At 53.2% G+C, this 23,306-nt stretch overlaps 2 protein-coding genes across 11 annotated transcripts in view; both read right to left on the bottom strand.

Moving 5' to 3' along the window:
* Positions 1-946: 946 nt before the first annotated feature.
* On the bottom strand, positions 947-12,536 carry NCKIPSD (NCK interacting protein with SH3 domain). 3 transcript variants are annotated; one of them, XM_072786305.1, is made up of 13 exons: positions 12,328-12,536; positions 8,415-8,524; positions 7,965-8,169; positions 7,680-7,770; positions 7,022-7,512; positions 5,572-5,742; positions 5,337-5,423; positions 5,108-5,246; positions 4,947-5,027; positions 4,674-4,802; positions 4,489-4,581; positions 4,196-4,368; positions 947-1,844 (listed from the first exon to the last, which is right to left on the bottom strand). In XM_072786305.1, exons 1-13 carry the CDS (start codon positions 12,475-12,477, stop codon positions 1,641-1,643), a joined length of 2,124 nt encoding a protein of 707 aa, XP_072642406.1. In that variant the 5' UTR covers positions 12,478-12,536; the 3' UTR covers positions 947-1,640. The 3 variants fall into 3 exon arrangements, with proteins under 3 accessions (XP_072642406.1, XP_072642407.1, XP_072642405.1); XM_072786306.1 differs by lacking the exon at positions 12,328-12,536 and adding an exon at positions 11,519-11,632; XM_072786304.1 differs by lacking the exon at positions 12,328-12,536 and adding an exon at positions 10,997-11,248.
* A 442-nt stretch (positions 12,537-12,978) lies between these two features.
* Positions 12,979-23,306, bottom strand: part of IP6K2 (inositol hexakisphosphate kinase 2) — a 34,418-nt gene continuing 24,090 nt past the window's right edge. For 7 of the 8 annotated variants that reach the window (XM_072786307.1, XM_072786311.1, XM_072786308.1 and 4 more), the window contains 4 exons: positions 21,293-21,515; positions 18,068-18,243; positions 14,385-14,560; positions 12,979-13,754 (listed from right to left, as the gene is read on the bottom strand). In XM_072786307.1, coding sequence (XP_072642408.1) covers positions 13,254-13,754; positions 14,385-14,560; positions 18,068-18,243; positions 21,293-21,515 — 1,076 coding nt within the window. In that variant the 3' untranslated portion in view covers positions 12,979-13,253. Of the gene's footprint in view, positions 13,755-14,384; positions 14,561-18,067; positions 18,244-21,292; positions 21,516-21,606; positions 21,792-23,306 lie in introns of those variants that run through there. The other variant, XM_072786314.1, reaches the window with a different exon arrangement.

Raw genomic sequence — 23,306 nt, 5'->3', positions numbered from 1 at the left:
GTGACTATCATAAATAAATTAAAAAAAAAAAAAAGAGTTAAGGATGTTCCCCATCATCCTCCTGTGCTTTGCTTTCGTGAGTTCCCTGGCAGATGTTCCTGCCTCAGCTTCCTGAGGACCTGTGTCCAGGGGACCCTACCCCTAGCCCTGGCCTCTTTTGTGCTTCTTGCTGCATTACAGTCTTGTTGGGAAAGTAATGGAACAGCCCTCTGCCTTCAGCATCCCGATAAGAAAGGAAAAGTCGTGACTGGAAGTCACTGTATCAATAATTCTGGATGTGTGGAAGTGTCTGATGAGGATCGTCCTGGGTGAAAAAAAGGGAACTGATGAAAACCACTTCTGATGGTGTCTGCCTGTGGGTTCCTGCCCCTCCCCCCTTTATGGTGAGAGCCTTTGTTAACATGGGAGCACACATGGAAAATGAAGTTTTTGCCAAATGGTCCCTATCTGCAAATAGTAGTGCAAATTGAACCACATGCTCGTTGAGATACTCTTTGCCCTACTCGAACGACCAAATCTCTGAGACTGAAAAATAAAGGGGATCTTGTTGGACCCACTGACAGAATGAGGAAGGGAATAGAGCTGAGCAGGGCCTGGACATGCAGGGAGGCTGGGGCTGCAGTGGGGCCTGCTTAATTTGAAGTCAGCTACGGAGGACAGGGTTTCAAACAGGGTCGAAGTGAGGTCTGGAAGGGCAGTCACCTGCAAACGGACGGCGGGGCTTAGCTCGCTGGCTTAGCTGTGGCCCAGAAGAACTAGAAATGGGAACTCAGGGAGAGACTGGAACAGAGGTCAAGGGACCCCAACAGGCCTCTTAGGGAGCATCCCCTCCTTATAGTGGAGAGGTCAAGGCAAGCAAGTGGCAAGGTCTTGAAGCCCCAGTGCCCCTTCCCGTCCTCTCCCACCACAACCCAGGATCATACAGGGCTGCTGATCACACAGCCTGTTTCCAGATGCCTGTGATTTATTTCCAAAGGTGAGCTGCAGCACACAGGAAAATACACATGGCTTTTCAGTCTGTCTTTACAGAGAAAATAGATTCCGTCATTGGCGTCCTGAGTGCCATCACCGTATCCTATGAAGCTCCAGAATTAGATGGCCTGTTTCTAAGATTCTGCTTTCAGAGCAGCAGCTTGGCCAAGACCTCTGGGGGTAGGAGCAAGGGAAAGCGACCCCCAAGGGGAGGGGGGAAGCACATGAGCAGCACTCACTGCAAAGCTAAGGCAAAGAACAGAGCTGGCGGAAGGTGCCTGCCCTTACCCCAAGGACACGGCTTGCTGAGGCCCAGGACCCAGACTAGGCAGGACAGGGATGGGGGCTCTGGCCCAGCCTGGAGCAGCAGCAGGACTCTGAGTGTGCATCTGTGTTGAGGGGAGGGGGCATGCTGAAGAGGCAACCTACCAGGAGTTGGGGGGGGGCCCTTCGGCTCACACAGGCCCTCTGCCCCAGCACAGCTCCCAGAGCGTGGTCCCCAATCTTGCACTTGGCCCCTTGTATTGGCTGTACTTCAGGTGGGGGGCCCTGCTTGGGTCCCTTTTCACCACGACCTCCCCCCGCACTATCTGTGCAAAACATTCTAAGGGCCAAGCTTCCTTATCCCCTGCACTGTGACCAGGGCTGCAGGGGAGGGAGGGAAGGCGCTAGCTGGGGTCCTCCCCCAGCACGGGGAATTCCTTGCACATCTCTCGGACAATCATGCGGTCCATCTGGCCCTGAGGTGAGGCTTCCTCTTCGGTCAGGATGCGCCTCAGCGTGGCCTGCAGATCAGGGAGCCGGTGGCGGTGCTGCAGGTAGGGCGTGGAACGGATCACGGCATGCATTAGGGAGAGGTACTCCACGCGCAGCTGTGGGAAGAGTGGGCAAGCTCAGAGACCCTAGGGAGGCACTGCCACCACCACCAGACAGCAACAGGCTGCCCCGTGGGCCAAGGGGCCCCTAGCACTGGAGATCAGGGTTGCACCCCTGGCACCCACAATATGCCTGGAACAGAATTGGCCTTCGAGAGCCACTGAGTGAGTGAGGGAATGGATCATCTCAGACACAGGCAGTCCCAGAACGCGGCCAGACCTTTGGAGCTCTGGCTCAGAGATGTGGCAACGGGAAACGGCCAGCTCCTGCCCATCTTCAATGCTGGGCTCTTACGGGGCACTGTCTGGTCAGGAGACCCCTGCTTCTCACTCCCTCCTCTTACCCTGGAAGATCTCACTCACACCCACAGCTTCAAATGATGATCCACACTTATACCTCTGGCCCTCTCTAGTGAGCTCCAGATGAGAATATCAACTGCTCACTTTTCACCTCCTGCACACCTCAAAGAGAGCTTGTCCCATATATCTACCATCAAACTCATGACCTTCCCTGTCTTCCCCAAACTGAAGGCTTTCTCGTGTTTTTTTTTTCTTACTAAAGGGCACGGTCAAAACACAGGTGTCCTGATGCACCCTTCATATCCAACACCCTCTAGGACCTGGCTGCCGCCCTCCCTTCCACATATGTGGCAGCCAGCTCCAGCATCCACCTCCCCAACCCGGCACCTTTGGCTGAAAATGCTTCAGTAGCCTCTCCAGTTGGATACCCCAGCTGCTCCTTTGCCTCGCTGAGACACCCAACCCATTAATCTGACCCCAGTGCTTCCCATTTGTCTGTCCCCTTCACTGACCCCTGTCACCATCCCTCACTTCTCTCTGTACCTGTGGTTAGAGGAGTCAATACCTTCTTTGGGCAGCACCGCCCTGTAATCCCCAACCTTGGTCAGACAACCCTGCAGTCCAACCCTGCAGCACCTGCAAATCACCTCCCAGCGTCTAAGCAGTAGTCAGCCACAAGGCTGTGTGCAGGCCTGAACTTCCTTCCCTATCACAGATGTCACACGGACGTGCAGCACTGTCCTGGACTCCCTCACTTCAGGGTGTGTGAGCTACTTGCCCACTTTCTCCCGGTTTCCAGATCTAAAGTGCCTGGACAGCTGGCCTTGTGCTTCATGGGGAAAACTAGTGACCTTTCTGAACGCTCCTGTCTTGCCCTCCCAACTTCCACATCTCACCTGTCCCCACCAGGATGAGCCGCCCTGGCCTCCGCTGTGGGGGTGTGGGGGGTATCCATCCACAGGCCCAGGCTCTCCCCCGCGCACCTGATCTCCTCGCCAGAGCAGTGGCCCCTCTCCTGAACACGTCAGCCATTTCTTGATGTTTACTGGATCATTCTCTCTGGCCCAGATATCTTCCTACCTTTAAAATACTTCCTGACACCCACATCTCCCTCCAGTGGGTGCCCCCCACCCTCACTTTTCTGCTCCCTTTATAGGAAGACTCACAGGAGTTGTCTCTGTTAATGTCTTCCAATGTCCCCCTTCACTCCCCTCCAACTTCAAATTCTCTCTTAAATGTTCCATTCGGACCCTTCACCCTCCACTGCACAGATATAGCTTGTCAGTCACCTTAGCCTCTGTGGGGCAATCCCAACAGCCAATTCATAGCCGCCGTCTTACTCAGGCTCCTAACTGTAGAGACAGCTCGTCTCCCACTTCCTCTGAGCCCTGCGCTTTGGGCTCTTGGCCTCTGGGTTTTCTCCTGGGTTCCTCCCTACTTGTCCTCGCTGTGCTCACACCTGCGGTGGTGGCCCTGAAACAGGCTGCCCATCACATCTGTGCAAAGGCGATGGCACAGTTGTGTCCCTTCCATCCCAACTCTCCATCGCTCCCTGACATGCTCTGGACCTGGCTGTCTAGTGGTTATCTTCTCGATCTCAATACATCAAAACGCAACTCTATCTCCCCCCTCAGAGAGTGCCTCCCCACCTCTGCAATCACACTTCATCCGCCTGGTTGTTCAACAGAAGTCCAGGGCAAGCCCAGGGACTCATCTCTGATGCACGCAAACCTGACCTCTTCCCCCGTGGCCATGGCCTCTCATGGCCCACCCGGGCCCCCTCGACAGCTGTGGCTGCTTCCTTGAGGGTCTCCTGCCTGACCACCTGGTTTCCTCTACCCCAGCTCTGTGTAGGCAGCCTGGCCCAGATCAGCTCACCAGGGCTCCTCTGGGTCTGGGCACAACTGCCATGGATTCTGAGTGGCCCCCACATTGACCTGGCTCCAGCTGCAACCCTGTCCCCAGTCTCCGCTCAGTGTCCTGTTTCCCCTTCATTTTGTTTCAGTTTCTACACAGCTCCCAGCCCTGCCGCAGCCACCTCCAGGCACCTTGTCTCCAGGTGACAGGTCCGCGATGTGGCGCACAGTGATGTCAATGAGCGCCATCATGTCCGTGTGGTAGAAGATGGCAGCTGTGGCGGGGCTGGCGAATACATCCTGCAGGAACTTGAGAATGGAGTGTGGCGGCTGCGGCTCATGTTTGAAGATGCGCACGGGGTCGTCTAGGAGGCAGGGGGAAGAGGGCTCAGGGTGGTCGTTGTGCGGGGCCTATAGCCACCACAAGGGGTCATGGGGTCACGGAGCCAAAGGACAGTGAAGTGGCACCACACAGATTCCCTCACCTCCTCTGTTCAGGAGCAACAGCAGCTTCTCAGAGAAGATCTTGACGTTGGAGTGTTTGCTAAGAGCGGTCATGATGACGTTCTGGTCAGGTGCTGAGGAAGGACATGGGTGTAGACACAGTGCACGGGCACCAAGCGAGGAGCCCCTAGTCGGTCAACCACCTCCCGCCGGGCCCTGCCCCCACCTGGCAGGTGCAAGTTGAGAGCCAGAAGCAGGTTCATGCAGAGATCCGGCAGCTGCTCTGTGGTGTCCAGGGGCAGCCCGTCCTCGACGATGCTCAGCAGGAACTGGGCGAAAGGAGTGCCCAGGTGCTCTGGGCAGGGGCACACAGGATCTGAGCCCTCCCGGCCTCTGCACCCCACCCACCCGCCTGGGTTTCTGTCAGCCCCAGAATGCCCTATCCCTGTCAGCCCCAGGCAAGCGGGTCCCCAGCCCCACAGGCTCCCAGCCCGCTTACCATAGTGTGCGTAGGGCACTGCCTCTCCCATGGAGAAGACCATGGCCAGGATGAGGGCAGAGTAACAGAGTTTCTGGTGATCTGGAGGGCAAGGCAGGCGGTGAGAGCCCCCACAGACAGTGGGAACCCCCCATGTGGCAGGAAGCTCCCCCAAGCCTCACCCTGTGTGTCTGTCTGCATGTCTCGTGCCAGCTCCACAGGCAGCACAGATGACACGAGTGTGGAGATGATGGCTGCATCCAGGCTGCACATGGCACCAAAGCACTTGAGGAGCAGCAGCCGCAATGACACCCGGTGCTCCTGGCAGGAGACCCTGTGTACTCAGTGCCCAGAACCTGCCCCTCTACCTGGGTGTCCCCATGCCCCCCCGCCCCTCTGCTTCACACACACCATTTGGTAGTAGGCCACCAAAGCCAGGACAGACTCGAACTCATTTCTCTTGCACATTTTCTTGCAAACTTCAGGGTCTGCGTCAGTCTGCGGGGAGGAGGAAGCGTGACAGACTCAGTGGGAGCCACATGGCCACACGCACAGGTGAGCTGAGTACATGCCAGGGACACTCCTAAGCACTAGAGGGGGATGGTGTAGGGGGAGGGGAGAGACACCCGTGGGCCCCACCCCGCACCAGAATGTGCAGCAGCTCCTCCAGGTAGCAGCGGATGACACCCTCGTCCTCGTACAGGGCCCAGCTGCGCTGCTGGGCATCATCCTTCCGCCGAGCCAGGTCTGCAAAGATCACCTCCAGCCGCTGCTGGTCATGGCAGACCTGCCCAGAGGGCAGGGCGGTGCTCAGGTCCTGGAGGGAGAGGGTGAGGCACAACTCAGCACACTTCTTGCCCATCACCATCTTCAGGAAGCCCCTGAGGCTTGGAAGTCAACCCAGACCCTGAGGATGTCAGGGGCATGAGCTCCAAGCCAACGTCAGGCAAGGGTACCCAGCCTCGCCTCTCAGAGCTGCCCCTAGTTTGTGTCCTCCCAGAACCTGTGAGGGGACCAGCCCCTGGTTCTCTTTCTTCCTCCCCTCTGCCCCGCCTTGGGCTCCCACTAAAGACCTGCTCCCATGGCCCACCTCAACACCAAAGCTCCCAAGGGCACTAGCCCAGGTCTACACTGCCTCTGCGAGTGACTCCTCTGCCCTAGGCCTGATAACCTGCTGGGACTAGATCCTGCCCACTAGATCTGTGGTGCCTTCCAAGTACCTGCCTCTCATCCCAGACCTGTATAAACATCTTCCATATGGAAGGCTACCGACCGTCACTGCCTGAATGTGACTGAGATGCTACTCTCTGAATCCACCACACCACATGGCGTCGGGCCTTGTCATCTTGCCACCTCCTGTCTCCCGAATGCTCCCAGGCTGACAGCACCTGTCCCGCCCGGCACAGACAAGCCTGGGGACTTGCTGCACCCATCCCCACGCCCCCACTGCAGCTGCCGGGTCCTAGGGCCCTAAGGAAGGACCTTGGGCCCATCTGGTCCCCATCTGGAGATGGTTCACTGCCCTCCAATCCTGCTTCCTGACCAGCGCCTCAGCCCTGGCAAAGGATCCCACCCATCTGTGATGCCCACGCACCTGACTCACACCTGAGTCAACACTGAGGTCTCTGCCACAGCTCTTGAAGCACCCACTCCTCTCCACTGTCAAGGCCAGCACGGCACTGTGCTCTCTCACACCCTGTGTCCACTCCTCCCCTGCAGCCAGAGAGGACTCCCGGCTACTCACATCTGGTCTCATCTGTCACAAGCCCCAAGCCTCACCTCCTCCCACCCCACCTGTTCCCTCACTCCCGGCCCTACTGCCATGCTGGCCTTGAACCACTTCTCCTGCGAGCTACGCTTGGTCCTGCCTTCCGGCCCCTGTCTAGCTAAGCATCTGCCCAGAATGCTCTTCCACCCTTTCTCCTTCAGGGATCAGCTCAAAGGTCCCTAGGCACCCAGCACAATGAAGGCCAAGCGAGAGCTCAACAGGCACCTGTCAAGTTAAGGCTGAACACAAGTGTGAGGGTGGGAACGGGGCAGGGAAGGCAGGGTGGCCCCAGGAGGGGGAGGCCTCTGGCCCTGCCACCCACCCTCACCTTGCCCTCTACCAGCGAGAGGAGGACCTGCTCCATGACAGGCGAGCTGGCCGGCACAGAGGCCTGGATGTGACCCACCACGACGCCAATGGCCACACGGCATAGCTCGTGGCTCAGGCCGGTGTTTCTCCGCACAAGCTCCATCAGCTCTGCCCCGATGGTCCTGGGCACGGCAGGCTCAGCCACCACCTTCTCGTCTGTGGTCCCCAGGCTCAGAGCACCCAGGGCCTCCAGCTCATCAGGGGCTGAGGTGGTATCGACTGCTACCTCCTCTGCAGGGGGCTCAGGGGCCGGCACCTTGGAGGGAGGGGGCTGAGCATGGGACACAGTGGTATGGGTGCCTCGGCGGGGCACGGGTGGGGGCGTGGGTGAGCAGCTGGGGCCCAGCTCAGACGAGCTAGAGCCGGTACAGAGCGTGTCAAGGGAGGTGCTGCTGACTGAGGAGCCGCTGGACACAGAACTGCCCCCGGAGGGTGTGGTGTTGCGGCCGCCTGTGGGCAGAGAGTGGATGCTGTGCTGGGACAGCCCCCTGGGCCCTTACCCCTCCAGGCCCTGAGCCCCACCCCCCCAGCCCAGAGCCCCCAACTTCCTGACACAAGCAGGGCAACCATTCCAAGCACAGGGTGTCCCACTAACTGCCCCAACCCTGCCTTCTCACCACTTCCCAGGGCCATCAGGGCCTCTCGGTCTCGGCGCTTCACGGGCGGGGGCGGCGTGGCGGGAGCTGCTCGGCGAGGCTGTGGCGGGATCTGGGAGGACAGAAGTGGGATCTGGGAGGACGGGCTGCCACACCTGGGGAACCGGCCTGACTAGGGCCCTGGGCTCTTGGCATGGGCGGGGCCATGGCTCTGTCTGCATCACTGACCCAAGTGACTTCTGGCACCTCTGGACCAAGCCTAAAGCTCCACTCACCTCCCTTCCCTGGGATATCCTCACCACATACCTGGTAGAGGCCTCCATCGGCCCCAAGATACTCCGAACTGGGCAGGCTGTGCTGCCGCTCGAACCCAGCTCGACACATCCCATTGGGTTGTCTGGCGGCAGCAGCGTCCAAATGGTGATCACTGGTGGACGGGGTCATAGCTGCAGGACTGGAGGCTGAGGGGCCTCTGCGAGACAGGGTCTCTTTCCGGTGGTGGATCAGCTTTCTGATGGAGGGACGGGGAGATTACTGGGTGAGTTACCTTAAAACTCCTGAAGTCCTTACATGCTGCCTGCTTGCAGGATGCCCCTCACAGCCCAGGCTCCTCCCCCCTCCCTCCCGCTCCACCCCACTCTGCACTACCCTCTGACTCTACCCTCCAGACATCCCCAGTACTCACTGAAGGACCCCCACCCGACTATGCACACAGGGATGAGGAGGGGGAGGGCGCCCTCCCCCTCCCCCACTCACTGGAGGACTCCACGCTGCTCCAGGCTGTACTTGCCACCATCCCGCATGGCTGCATTGTGCACAGCCTCAATGGCCCGGTCAATGGCTTGGAGGACATCCTGCTCCAGGCCCTGGGCAGGGGCAAGGATGGGCAGTTAGATCTGGGGGCCTAGTGAGGGTGAACCCACATCTAGCCCAGGATGGAACCCAGGGCAGGCCAAGGAACATTACAGCTAAGGCCTGGAATGCGAGACATAAGCACAAAAAGCTGAACTAGAATATGAAGGTTCTCAAATTGTGTCACTCAGGGAGCTGGGGTGCGGGGTGGCCCCATGCTGCTGCTTTACATATTGGGGCCCCAGTCAGGCCCCACAGTGAGGCTCTCTGAGAATCAGGGATCTAGAACAAAAACAAGCCCAGGGACCCTTAGCTTGAGACCAGGAGTACATACCTAGTCTATTCCCAGGCTTGGCTCAGGGCCCAGGCTGAAATGCCAAGCAGGGAGCCTCTAGTGTCTGGAACCCTTAACAAATCACTCTGGATCTTGTGTATCCTTCTCAAAACCAAGGTCACACTCCAGAATAGCCCTGTCCTCGTAGAGCCTTCTGCAGATCATGGGGGCCTGACGGACCAGCTGAGGATGGGCCAAGGGGATCCCCTCTTTCCACCCCTGCTTCTAGCTCTCATAACCCCTAGCTGTTCCAGAATTGCCCTGGGAAGCAGCAGTTCTGTGTTTGTGGTATGGATGGACATAAGAGAGGGGCCTGGCCCCTGCCCCAGATTCTGTACTGCCAGACCCAGCAACTCAGGAGTCTAATCCCCCCAGCCAGCCTGGCACAGTGTGCAGAGCAGAGGGTGGCAGCTGGGCAACCATCCACCTCCACCCCTCCCCTGTCCACGATGGGCCATAGGGCTACATGGTAGTCTCAGAACTGAGGTGACGTCACTTCAAGCGGGGTCTAAGAGGCTTTCTGATGGGGCCAGACAGATGGATACAGAGGTCAGCAAAGCCCTCCAGGTAGCATGGGGTATGCCGGGATACAGGCAGACAGCAAGCAGAAAGCGGGACAGAAAAAGAAACACCTATCCATAGAAAACAGGAAAGGGGGGGAGAGGGAGGGAGGGATAGAGGGAAGGAGGGAAAGGAAGAGACAGGCAGAGGGAGACAACGCAGAAAGAAATTGAGAGCTGGAGACAGAGAAAGGCAGAGAGTTGGAATGGCAGACAGAGACAGAGTTAGGGAGACAAAGACAGGGAGATATGCAGAAAGAGACTAGGAGGGGGAGGGCAGCCTCTTGGCCCTCACTGAACACCAAGCCCCAGGGGACCCTGGAGAGGAGCCTCATGGTCCCTTGAAGAAGAGTGTTCCAATAGGCCCCCAACTCCAGGGAGGCTGGGTCTGACACGCTCACTCCAGAGCCAGCAGCCCTGTGTCCAGGGCCCCAGTCACACACCCCAGGCACTCCTAGATGGGAGCAAACTGAGGGTCCTGGCCCTAGGGCGCATCCTCTCTGGTAAGACCAGATGACATCTCCAAATTTATCCTGTTATTTCTGTCCTGAACTGGGCTGGGACAGGATGTTTCTTAAGGACTAGGGACTAGGATGGGGCGGGGGTGTCTGGCACAGGCCAGGCCTGGAGGCTCCAGGCCCTTCTTTCCCCTGAGGTCAGAATAGACACCGGCTGGAGACACTGCACCCCAGCCCCCACAGCAGGACTATTCTTGGGGAAACAGGAACTGGAGATGCAGCCTCCACTGGAAGGAAACAGGGCGACAGCCCAGGGGAAGCCATGAAGAGGCCTCACTTCCTCACAACAGGAGCGCCCCCCACCCCAGGCTGGGGACAAGGAGGGATGGAACTTTTCACTTTTAGAGAGAATTAGTCTGGAAAGTCAGGGCTGGAGGCTTGTGATGGGGAGTTTGGGGAGAGTAGTGACAGGCAGTGTCAACAGGGGCTGAGATCTTTGGTTCCAAGAGGGTGGCGGGGTGGCAGTCTAAAGATGAGCTTAGGGGGTGGCTGAGTACAGGAGAGTCAAAGACACTGAGGTCTGGAGGTTCAGTGGATTATCAATGACACTAGGGTCTCAGTGGAGGAGTAGGGACAGAGAGGATGGTCGGGGAAACAGGTGGTCTCAGTGGTGGAGGCAGTGGCTCCAGCTGGGGGTCTGAAGGTGGGAGGCAAGAGTGTGGGATCCCGGGGATCCAGGAAAAGGGCCGATTATGGGCCTAGGGTCTCAGGGATCTGGGAAACTGATCAGAATTCGGTGGTGCTGGAATCTCAGAACCGAGTCTTGAATTCCACTCAGATGAGGATTCAGATATTGGGTCTCAATGGGTCTGGGATCCCAAGGAGTCTCAGTCCCAGTTAGGCTTGCTGGTCTGGAGTCCTCAGAGTTGGCTGTCAAGGGCCTGGCCTTTCGTGGGGGTGCGGGCTCTTGGGGTTCCAGTCCTCATGAGTCTGGGGTCTCAGGGTCAGGTGCTCAAACCCCCTATCTGCGGGAGGTCCCGGCGGGCTTGGGGCTCTCCGGGGTCGGTACCGAGAGCCTACAAAGGGGCCCAGTCTAGGGACCGCGGAGGCCCGGCCGAGGAGGGGCACACTCACCTGCAGGCGGCGCAGGTAGGCGGGAGGCACGTAGCCCGTCTCGCCACTGCGCGCCCGCGCCGCCAGCCACCAGTGCGCGCTGCTGCGCTCCAGCACCAGGAAGGTCTCGCCCGCCGCGAACGCCAGCGCGTTGGGCTCCGCCGAGCGGAACGCGTAGAGCGCACGATACATGGGGCCGGGCCGGGCCGCGCCGCGCCGGGGCAGTGGAGGCGGCGGGGGCTGCGGAACCAGGACGCCAGGCCCGGAGCACCGAGATCGCCCCGCCCCGCCCCGCCCCGTGACACATGACGCGTGCGCGCACCCGCCCTCCCGCCGCAGCCCCGCCTCGGGAGAGGGGCGGCCCCCGCGCGGATCGCGGCGCCCCCTGGCGGCCCCGAGCGGGGTGGTGCGGCCCCGAGCGGCTCCAGTCTGCGGTGAGTCGGGTCCGGCCCCCCAGACTCCGAGCCTCGCAGCCTCTCTCGCCCGCCCCAGCTCCTCCCGCCTGGCCCTCCACCCCAGCCCAGGTGCTGCGGCCCGTCCTACCTCCCGAAGGAGCGCACCGCCCGCAGCCCACAGGCAGCGCCTGTGTCCTGCGCTCTAGTCCCCAGCGTGCCGGGCGCGCTGGGGGAGTGGATCCTGACCTACTAAGCAGCGGCGTAGTCCCATTGTTGCATCTCGCTGATCCAACACTGGGAGGCGCCCGCGGGGACCGGTCTCCTTGGTGTCTGCAGGCTTCAGGACCCCTCTCCTCCGAGTCCCTACTCCAGCCACAGGCACGAAACCAGGTCGGCAGTTCCCATCCGCCAGTCCTTGCTGCCCACTCACCTACTCTCTCCGCTAGCTTCTCTCTACTCCTCTATTGTGGGTCTTCCATAGGGTTTCCTCTGCCAGGGACTCATTTCCCTTCCTCACAACCTAAGGTTATCACACAATTTCAGTCGCTGTCACATTGCCCTTGTTGTCTTTATAGGTCAACTTCAAATTATCGGACTTCTGATGCTCCCTTCTGAGCAGACAAGAGAGCTGCTGAGGGTGGGGAGGGGGGTGCTCTGTGGCCTCAAGAACTTACTTATCCCTGCACCCCTTTCCAGTCAGCCCTGACCTGTCCTTGATGTCTTGAGAGGGAGGGACCCAGGGGAGCGGCCCTAAGGGTCCTGGGGGCCTCCTATTCCTGTCCAGGGACTGGTCCTGCCACATTCACCACTAGAAGCCTGGGCCCAGGGTGCAGGGACTGTGGGCACAAACCGTTGGCATTTGTGGATATAGTGCACATAGGCATAGTGGGCCTTGGAGGAGGTGCTGGGAGTTTTGGGGAGGTGTGGGGCTGTTAGAACTGGACATCAGGACCCTACCTTGGCTTCTCCCAGGTGTCTGGTTCTGCAGTTCAAGACCTCCTGCCACACCTCCCAGGGCCCTCCTAGCAAAGAAGTAGCTCTTAGGGGCTGCTTTGCCTGGGGCTGTGTGGATGAGACTGGCATAGCTGTGGGTAGCAGCGGTGACATGTGGTATGGCTAAGAGGACCACACTGCCCAGAACACTTTCTCACTGGGACTCCCCACCTCCTAGGACCTTTTGCCATGGAGCCCATAGTTGCCAACAGACCAGAGCCTGACAGCTACTTGAGGCCCCAGTTTGGCTCTAGCACGTCTGACATCACAGTGACCAACCAATTAGCTGCTGCCAGTGGTGCAGGAGCTGGATTCAAGGTCTGACACACATGCTGCCCAACTTTGTCTTAGGCTGCATGGAGGGCAGGGAAAGACATGTATCAAGAGTCAAGTAGTTCTTTGCTTAGGGAGTGCTGGACACTAAGCCGATACTAACCCCAAAGAGACCCAAGGACCGAGCCAAGAAGCTGTGGGGACTTTAGGGTCTGTGAGGTGGGGGCAGTGGCAAGGCGAATATTCCAGGACTAGGGTGGAGGAGACAGCATGTGTGAAACTTCTGAGGGTTGGGAAAGGGGCTGGCTGACTGCCCCTAGTAAGAACAACAGCAGCACTGTGTACAATTAACAAAAAGATTTGTATTAGAACATTTACACTCAGGGAAGAAAGAGGTATCTGCATCATCAAATGTGGAATGTTGAAGAAATAGTTAAAATAAATAAAAGACTCCAAACGCGGTTGGGGCTGGCTCAGGCTGGGACTCACAGAGGCCTCTGCACATCAGCTCCAGGCTGCAGGGGCCAACGGCCTGGCCATACTGGCCTTCTCCCCGACGCAGCACAGCTGTGCCTGGGACACAGAGAGTCTCTCGGGTGCTGGTGCAGCCAGCAAGCTCACTCCCCACTTTCCTCACTGATCTCTGTGACAATGTCTATCAGGCTCTGGAGCCCAAAGATATAGCCAGCATCCTGGCCCTCGTGTACCACGCTGTCCTCGCCATACAGCCTGCAGGTGGTATGTGCAAAGTCGATCATGCGCACGTCCACTGAGCTGGTGCCGATGGGCTTGTAGGCATAGGCACCAGCAGATTCGTCAGCTGACTCCTCTGACAGGTCCTCCAAGTCCTCAGCATCTGAGTCCAGGGCCATCTCAGGCCATTCCTTGCCATCATAGATGACCAGCAGGGAGCTTGAGTAGAAGCGGTAGGACTCCTGTCGCTCCAAAACGGCTTTGAGCTCAGCCAGCTTCTTCAGCACAGGGCCTAGGAGCTCACGTCGCAGGTACCGACCATTGTGGAAAAACTGGAAAAGTGCCTCCTTGAAGCCCTGCACAGATAGCTTCCGTCCATGGTACTTGTTCATGAACATTAGCTGCCCGCTGCCTGCTTGGTACACCTGTGGGAAGGAGACCAGCAGGTTAGGTACCGACAGCTATCTCAAAGCCTGAACCCTGGCCAAGAGCAATACAACAGCCCTGGATCAGACACCTGTCACACAAGACGCAATCCTCTGATCAAAACACGTTCAGGGAGATCCCTGGATGGCTCAGCAGTTTGGTGCTTGCCTTCGGCCCAGGGCGTGGTCCTGGAGTCCTGGGATCGAGTCCCACATCAGGCTCCCTGCAGGGAGCCTGCTTCTCTCTCTGCCTTTGTCTCTCTCTGTGTCTATCATGAATAAATAAATAAAATCTTAAAAAAAAACAAAACAAAACAAAACAAAAAACACCCATTCAGGATGCAGCCCTCTGATCTAGTTCTGTCCCCAGGCCCTTGCTTGGTGTATGGATTAGTGGAGAGAGCCTAACCTTCTTGCCTTTATTCCTGCTCCTGTACAGAGGCTCTGCACTCAAACAGGACAGCCCCAGAGGGTTCATCCAGGCATGCATTCTTTTTATCAGAAAGCGACAGACTTGCTCAGCCACGCTGGAATCTTGAGAAAACAGGACTATATGCCAGGGTTCAGGAGTGGCAGCTACTGAATACCCTAACCCACCCACGCTATGCACCAGCATTCCATTCCCCTCACCTGCATGCCACACACACGGACACCAATGACTGCAGATGTGCTCTGCTGGCACTTGCGGATCTGGTTGGCTGCCTTCTCCTCTGAAGCATCATCACCATGCTGGCGGGTACCCATCTTGAGGTCCAGGACACAAGGCACCTCATAGCGGGAAGTCAGGTTTTCCAGTAAGATGAATTCTGAGTGGTTAAGGACAGTCCTCGCTCTAAAAAGAAAGTGCTGCTACATGGGGCCTTGGCACTCCCAGGGCACAATGCCTGCACACAGTACCTCAAAGAAGCCTGAGTCCACAGAGGGCCCCCTCAGTCCTGCTATCCCCCCACATAGGGAGCCCAAGGCTAAAAGGCACATTTAATTCTTGTCCAGGAACTGGCTGGTTCTAGGTTTGACACAGGCCTGGGTTCCCCCAGCCTGGAAGACACAGACACACACACACACACACACACACACACACACACACACACACACACACTTCCTGAACTTATTAGCAAGACGTGGGAAGAGGGTTCCACACCAGATTGTCCTAAGTTATAAACAGACACCAAATAAGTAAATCCTGTAGCCTTATATGTGAACTGGAAATATCTGTACGAACTCATGAAAAATTTTCTCATTAAAATAAATGTGTATTTCCCTGTTGTGTGGCACCAAAAACGGCTAGAAACAATGACAAGATAGATGTATAAGCACCCCTAGCACCCAGACCAGTTTTCCTGGGGCAGGGATTGGTGAGCATGCCCCTCCCTAGCCCGGCCTCCAAGGTCCCTAAACTGGGCCCCATTGTAGGCTCTCGGTACCAACCCCAGAGAGCCCCAGGCCTGCTGGGACCTCCAACAGATAGGTAGTTTGAGCATCTGACCCTGAGACCCCAGACTCATGAGGACTAGAACCCCAAGAGCCCGCACCCCCAAGAAAGGGTAGGCCCTTGAGAGCCAACTCTGAGGACTCCAGACCTGTAAGCCTAACTCTGGGATTGAGACTCCCTGGGATTCCAGACCCATTGAGACTCAGTATCTGAAGTCTCATCTGAGTGGAATTCAAGACTCGGTTCTAAGACTCCAGCACCACCAAATTCTGATCAGTTTCCCAGAGCCCTGAGACCCCCCCAGACCCATAAATGGCCCTTTCCCTGGATCCCTACTTGTTGTATGACCTGTAAACTAGAAATCATTCTTAAATTTTTAGATCAAAAAACATAGAATACTTCATGACATACACAAATTAAAGGATATGCAAATCTTGGTGATACAGTCATGCTCATTCATAAATTTAATTATCTATAGCTACTTTCATGCCACAATGGCAGAGCTATGACAGACTGACTGTACAGCCTGCAAAGCCTCATGTTTAGGTTACTATTTGGCCCCCTACTGAAAATGTTTTAACTCCTGCCTTAGAGGAATGAGGAACTCACATCTGGAACAGAAAACATACATGACCTTGGGACCATCTTTTCATACCAGAAAGTAAGGCAGCCATCACAGACTACCGTGATTGTGTCAGAAGGGCTCAATAGCCTATTTTAAAAGACCAAACATGGGAGAATTTGCACATCAGTAAAGATAAAAACTACAAATGGAATAAACCATATCAAGTATGTTTAAATTCACAGATTTAGGGATCCCTGGGTGGCGCAGCAGTTTGGCGCCTGCCTTTGGCCCAGGGCGTGATCCTGGAGACCCAGGATCGAATCCCACGTCGGGCTCCCGGTGCATGGAGCCTGCTTCTCCTTCTGCCTATGTCTCTGCCTCTCTCTCTCTCTCTCTCTCTCTGTGTGTGTGACTGTCATAAATAAATAAAAATTAAAAAATAAATAAATAAATTCACAGATTTATAGTGATGTTGAAAAACTCACTAGTCATCTTTGGAGGATGGTGAAAAACCCACCCATTATTCCAAATATTTAGTAAATAAAGGAAAAAGAAACATTTAATTTGCCTTTCCTATAACAACCATACCTCAGCAAAAGCATACAGTTGATGAGGAAAAGTTTATGGATTCCAGCTAAGAAGGAATGACAAAACTAGAAAATCACCTAGTGGGAAAAGGGATCTAAGACGATATCAATACAGGAGGAAAAAGACAAAATAGTGTACTTGCTAACAGCCAATACTATCTCAGAGGGATTCTTACCCCCATCCCAAAAGTAAACCTGCATCTGATCAAGCCTGGAGATCAAATTAGCAACTTAATGGAAACAGAGGAAAAAGAGTAACACAAGAATGTAATCAGTAAAATCCAGATGGTGTGAAACTTTAGAAGACCTAGTTTCTTTCTTTTTTTAAAGATTTATTTATTTGAGGGAGGAGGGGCAGAGGGAGAGTCTTAAGCAGGCTGTCCGCTGAGCATGGAGGCCAACTTGGGGCTCAATCTCACAACCCTGAGATCAGGACCTAAGCTGAAATCAAGTGTCAGCCACTTAACTGACTATACCACCCAGGCACGCCAAGACCTAGTTTCTTTGACAAGAAATTTCCAAGAAGAAAAATGGAAAGGGTATTTTAAAAGCTTTAAACACAGGATGCCTGGGTAACTTAGTGGCTGAGTATCTGCCTTAGGCTCAGGGTGTGATCCTGAGGTCCCGGGATTGAGTCCCTCATCAGGCTCCCCACAGGGATTCTGATTCTCCCTCTGCTTATGTCTCTGCCTCAATAAAATCTTAAAAAGAGAGAGATTTAAACATTTTGACCAAATGCAAACATTTGACCAATTCAAACCTCACTTGGACAATCCATCAGTATAAATATATTTATGAGACAACTGGGGAAATGGGGACACAAGCTAGATACTTGATAATGAGGAATTACTGTCTACTTTTGAGGAGCAATAATGGTAATAACACCTTAAAATACCCTTCTCATAGAAATGCATGCTGAGGTGTGTGCAGGTGAGACACTTCAGAAAGAGCTCGGCTGGGAGTGCTGGGTTTAAGAAGACTGTCATGGCATGAGATGGACATAAGTGGATTAACTGCTAAACCTGGGTCACTGGTACTTATAAGTTCAAAGTATTATACTATGTCTAACATGTTTAAGATTAAAAAAATAATCAGTGAAACATAGCTTAATGGGTTAGAAGGGGGAAAAAAAGAGGGCAGCCCCCGTGGCTCAGCGGTTTAGCGCCACCTTCAGCCCAGGTCACGATCCTGGAGACCTGGGATCGAGTCCCATGTAGGGCTTCCTGCATGGAGCCTGTTTCTCCCTCTGCCTGTGTGTCTGCCTCTCTCTGTATGTGTCTCTCATGAATAAATAAAATGAGAAGAAAGAAAGAAAAGAAAAGAAGAAAAAGAAAAAGAAAAAGAAAAAGAAGAAAAGCCCCTGTGCCATTCTTCACATACCAGTCTGGTGAACCAGGATTGAAAGATCAGCACCCACCAGCCACCCCACCCATGGCAAGTAAGCAGTCTGGGGACTTCAGAAAACACAGACCAGCCCCTTGTACTCTAGGCTAAAGCCTCCCTGATGCAGGTTGATCCCCGCAAGAGGTGCCCCTCACCTGCCTCCCTACCACCTGTATTCCCAGACCAGCCCCTGTTCCTGCGGGAACGGAGCTCTGCTTGCGGTTACTATACAGGGTATCCTGACACAACCATGACTAGAAAACAAACCCAGCTTCTTTGAGATCTTAGGGTCTCACCTGCCCTCTCCCTCTCCCCAAAGCAGAGACACTTTGTGAACAAAGGATACTGTACTGGTTCCGATGCTTTGCATTCTCCTTCATTCTCTGTAACTGCTGCTGGTGACATTTCATGCTCCATGGGTTAGAGTGTTTAAGCTGGGAACTGATATTCCCCTTTTTCTCTACACTGTAGTACAAGACTTCAGATTTTTTTAACCACTCGAACTCTTCTTCTAATTTGTGGCTGTAAGGAGACAAGAAGCCAATAAATCACAACGTTTTATCAAAATTCAGGGCCAAAGAGGCACAAAAGATCTTTTGGAGTGATGGATAGTTTAAGGTCTTGATGTGGTGAGGGTTTCAGTGTATACATTAAACACTTCAAATGGATACATTTTATACAAGTGTATTATACCTCAAGAAAGCTGATTTTTAAAAAATTGAGGGGCCAGCTCACTTTTTTCTACCGTTAGGAAAGCCTCAGATGCGAGAACACCCTGTCTCCCCCTGCACCTCCAATCCACCACCCCCATCTTATCCCCACCCCCTGCCCCAAGCTGCAGCCTTTACTGCCCTCTTCTAGGTGGTACCACTCCCTGGCTTCTAATACCTGCAGGTTCCCGGATTCTAAATGCTGGAAACTAGGAAAAGCTGAATTGAAATCCCATGGGAATAAGCCAACCTGCTTAGCTGCATTATATATACTTCAATCTATATATATTATTTATATATTTACAAGCTCTGACAAGGAACGGCACTTGGAAGGCTCTGTATAGCCGGATCCCACATTTCAGGGATGCCCAACTGATCATTTTGTCTTCCACTACCAGTGAGGAACCTGAGGTGATGGGATGGCTCCTCGCTGGGCCTGGCACAGGGCAGCTGCAGCAGCAGTGAGTGACTACAACTCTGCTTATCCACAGTGGCATAATTTAACCCAGAGTCTTTTTTTTTTAATTCCTTATATGTTTAGACTTTATTTCAAAATAAATTAACTAGCAGGTTATATATCCTAACAAAAGGCTAATAACAGGGGCAGCCCCGGTAGCGCAGCGGTTTAGCGCCGCCTGCAGCCCAGAGCATGATCCTGGAGACCCTGGATCAAGTCCCACGTCAGGCTCTCTGCATGGAGCCTGCTTCTCCCTCTGCCTGTGTCTCTGCCTCTCTCTCTCTCTCTCTGCATCTCTACGAGTAAATAAAATCTTAAAAAAAAAAAAGGCTAATAACATTTATAAGGCAGAATAAACAACAAATCAGATGACTTCATTATGTCTTTTTTTAAAAAGATTTATTTGAGAAAGAGAGTGAATGAGAAGAGAGCGAGAGAGCGAGATGAGGGGCAGAGGGAGAAGCAGACTCCCCACTGAGCAGGAAGCCTGATGCAGGGGTAGATCCTGGGACTCTGAGACCACAACCCAAGCCAAAGGCAGACACCCAGCCAACTAAGCCATCCAGGAGTCCCTGGTTTGTTTTTGTTTCTGACACAGAGAAGGGGAAGAAGGAGAGAGAGAGAGAAAGAGAGAGAGAATCCTAAGCAGACTCCATGCATAGTGTGGAGATCCACATAGGGCTCTAACACATGATCCTGAGGATCACGACCTGAGCCAAAATCAAGAGTTGGACACTTAACCAACTGAGCCACCTAGGCATTCCATGTCTACATTTATATAGTGGATTTGGGTAATATGGTGTAAATCTGATTCATTTTAAGTCTGTACTTTCCTTTGTTTATTATAACTTCCCTTTAAAAATCAATTCCTAGGGGCACCTGGGTAGCTCAGTCAGTTAAGCATCTGACTCTCCATCTTAGTTCAGGTCTTGACCTCAGGGTCATGAATTCAAGCCCTACACTGGACTCCATGCTGGGTATGGAGCATACTTAAAAAATAAAAAAATCAATTCCTAGATTTAGGATATATTTTCAAAGGCCAAAGTGGTAAAATTCCACTTCAAAAAATTTTTTTATTTTTATTTATTTATTTTTTTAAAGATTTTATTTATTCATGAGAGACACAGAGAGAGAGAGAGAGAGAGAGAGAGAGAGAGAGGCAGAGACACAGGCAGAGGGAGAAGCAGGCTCCATGCAGGGAGCCCGATGTGGGACTCAATCCCGGGGCTCCAGGATCACACCTGGGCCAAAGGCAGGCATCAAACCGCTGAGCCACCCAGGGATCCCCCTCCCTCCAAAAATCTTTAAAGGTACATTTTTAAAGGGGGGCCTGGGTGGCTCAGTTGGTACTTTTCCGCTCAGGTCATGACCCTGGGGTCCTGGGATCAAGCCCCATGTCATCAGGCTCCTTGCCCCTTGGGCAGTCTACTTCTCCCTCTCCCTCTGCCCATCCCCCAAACTTGTGCTTTCTCTCGGATAAATAAATAAAATCTTTTAAAGGGTATCCCAGGTGGCTCAGCAGTTTAGTGCCACCTTCAGCCCAGGGCATGATCCTGGGCATGATCCTGGAGACCGGGGATCGAGTTCCACGTCAGGCTCTCTGTATGGAGCCTGCTTCTCCCTCTGCCTGTGTCTCTGCCTCTGTGTCTCTCATGAATAAACAAATAAAAATCTTAAAAAAAAAAAAAAAAAAAGTACACTTTTATGTAGCTTTCTCTAAATTTGGTAAAAGTCACTTTTGTTTTAGAAAGTACACAAAACTCTTTTCATATATGCCCAAACTATAATTGAAAAATCACGTGATTATCTTAATTGTAAAATAAAAAAGAAATGTGACTGTAAAATACAAAAGAAATGTGACATGTATTTCTGAGATGCCTGGCTGGCTGAGTCGGTTAAGTGTCCAACTCTTGGTTTTGACTCAAGTCATGATCTTAGGGTCATGAGCTGGGAGCTCCACATAGGGCTCTATGCTCCACAGGGAGTCTGAGTATCTTCTCACTCTCTCCCCCTCTGCCCCTCCCTGCTGCATGCTCATGTGCATGCTTATGCTCTAAAAGTAAATAAATCTTTTTAAAAAATAAAAACGAACTGTGATATTTCTATAATCTAAAGATGACCTCAGTGCTGAAGAGAGAATTGGCATTGCCTTTTAGCTTCACCTATGATACACATTTTAAAAGTCTACTATATCTTCTCCATTTTCTATTTCAAAAATACTGATCTTAAAATGCTAATATTTAACACAAATTTCAAAAGTATAACCCACAGTCATTAAAGAAAAGTTGTGGGAACTGGACACTGAGTGACAAGGCACCGACTAAGTCTATCATTTGAGTCCTAGCTCTAGGGGGCTGGGTTGTAAATAAGATCACACCTCTCCTCCTGCTGAGTTCATACATACCTCTTCATCTTTTCCTCTTTCCGGTGCTGCCTCACCCAGTCCTTGGGGCTTTTTTCCGTTTCTAGGACATGATGTTTTTTGTTTGTCCACCTCAGGAGCTTACTTTTTGGTTCACAGTCTGAATTGTCTACACTATCCACAGTTCCATGGTCCCCTTTTAATGGATATGCTATTAAACATAAGTTCCTGTCTTCATCTTCTTCAAAGCGTACAGACACCACACCTGGAAGGGGAGGTGAGGAGCAGAGAGAAATTTTAATTCCATAGAAGATGTGTTATAAATAACATGATTGTAACATTTGTTTTTTTCTTACCCTGTTCCTTAGTCTCTATGTTGCCAGAGGCCCCAAACTCATCTGCAAACCTAACAAATATCAAAACAGCTAGAAAAGATGACACCATACAAGACAAGCGATTAGGGAGTAAACATGGCCGAGAGTCATCCTCTCTGATGCACTCAAAAAGGCAAGAGCCAAAGAATTACAAGACACATTTTTCCATCATTGAAAATGTTTATTAAGTTTTATGTAATTCTTCTAATCCTAAGAGAGAAGAAAAAACATTTGCTCTTTTTATCTTGTGGGAATTTTTGATGCCCTAAACAGAAACTCCGACGGCCTGAGGCTTGCTTTAAAGCAGAGCCTGAACACGGGGAACAAAGGTTTGTCCTGAGGGGTAAGAAGCATCCAAGGGTAAGGGAAGACTGGGCAAGCAAAACAAAATAAAGGAGCAAACAAAACAAACCACACAGCACAACAGACACCCTAGCAAAGGCTTCTTGCAGCACCCCCACACGGGTGGGCACCCCAAGCCTTTTATCCTCAAACATGTTACTTTATTGGTCTTTGCAGTCACAAAAGAACAAAATGAACACAAGGCAAATAGGGTTGGGCTGGGAGCACAGACGCGTGGTGGCCTTGAAAGCAGCTGTCCCCCTTGAGTCTCTAGAACCTGCCATGTGTAATTAGACAGTCTTTGAGGAGGGGGCTGTCAGGTGGGAGCGTTTCAGCAGGTGCCGACGAGCGCCTTACAACCGACTGGCTGAACACCTTTCCTCCCAGGCCTCTCTGGCCCGGGATCACTCAATTTGCTCAGTCCTTGCTGCCCGCCCGCTTGCTCGCTCGCTTGCTCGCTGCAGGGGAATGCGTGCTCAGAGAGATGACACTTCTGAGGTGGTCCCTGGCTCTGGGCGCAGAGGAGCAGAGGACCCCGGGTGAGGAATTCAGGGGACCACACATTCCTGTGGCCACGGGGAAAGAACCAGGGGGAAAGGGGGGCAGGGGCAGCCAGCTAACAAGGGGCCTTTGGCTTTGTCCTGGAAAAAACAACAGAGAAGGACCAAGTGAGGGCCCTCAACTCCCCGACCCCCCACCACAACACACATGCATATTCAGAGTACAGAGAGAGGCGCCCAGTACATTCTGTCTTCAAAGAGCATGTTTCAACAGTCCCAGAAGAACCTAGGTTGTTCAAGAGTCTTTTGTATAATCAAGCAATGTAAATTTAATTTCCTTAATGGATTCTTTGATTTACAAAATATCCCCCTTCCCCAGGAAAGACCACATTACGCTGGTGGCTGCTGATGTCACCCCAAAAATGCAGTATAAAAAGAAAGAGTCACCATATGTGAATCAAAGGGTTGCCATAACATCGCAATTTCGGGGACATTCCGTAATAGCAAAGGGCTTCAGCTAATCAGCACAGGCCTCCCACTCCTGCATTCCATCTGACTCAACGCTGCTCCCAGCCTACCTAATCACCAGGGCTTCTGGTTTCCTGGAGGACAAAAAGCAGGCTGCAAGGATTCTGGGTAAAATCCTCCCAAAGTCTTCCCCCGCTGTTCCCCCAGGGGGGGCTATGGGTTACTGTGATCAAGAGACACCTGAACATAAAACACAACTATACTTCCACCAAAAATAAACTCAAAACAAATCCACAAAACAAAACAATTGAGCAATCTTACCAGGCCTTGCAAACTGAGGGTGTGAGGTGCTGGGCTGAGGGCCAAGAGGAG

The sequence above is a fragment of the Canis lupus genome, chromosome 19 (assembly GCF_048164855.1).
Source record: "Canis lupus baileyi chromosome 19, mCanLup2.hap1, whole genome shotgun sequence".
Lineage (NCBI taxonomy): Eukaryota > Metazoa > Chordata > Mammalia > Carnivora > Canidae > Canis > Canis lupus.
Note: the sequence above shows the minus strand (reverse complement) of the source record. Positions and strands in the feature narration are given on the sequence as shown.

Bases quoted from the DNA above. Each gene is read 5' to 3' on its own strand.
- NCKIPSD (XM_072786304.1), bottom strand. From the start codon at position 11,167: ATGTATCGTGCGCTCTACGCGTTCCGCTCGGCGGAGCCCAACGCGCTG. The intron at 5,028-5,107 runs GTGAGGCTTGGG...CTTGCCCTCCAG, and splicing joins CATGCAGACAGACACACAGG to ATCACCAGAAACTCTGTTAC. The intron at 1,845-4,195 runs GTGCCTGGAGGT...CTCTTCCCACAG, and splicing joins ACCTGTCACCTGGAGACAAG to CTGCGCGTGGAGTACCTCTC.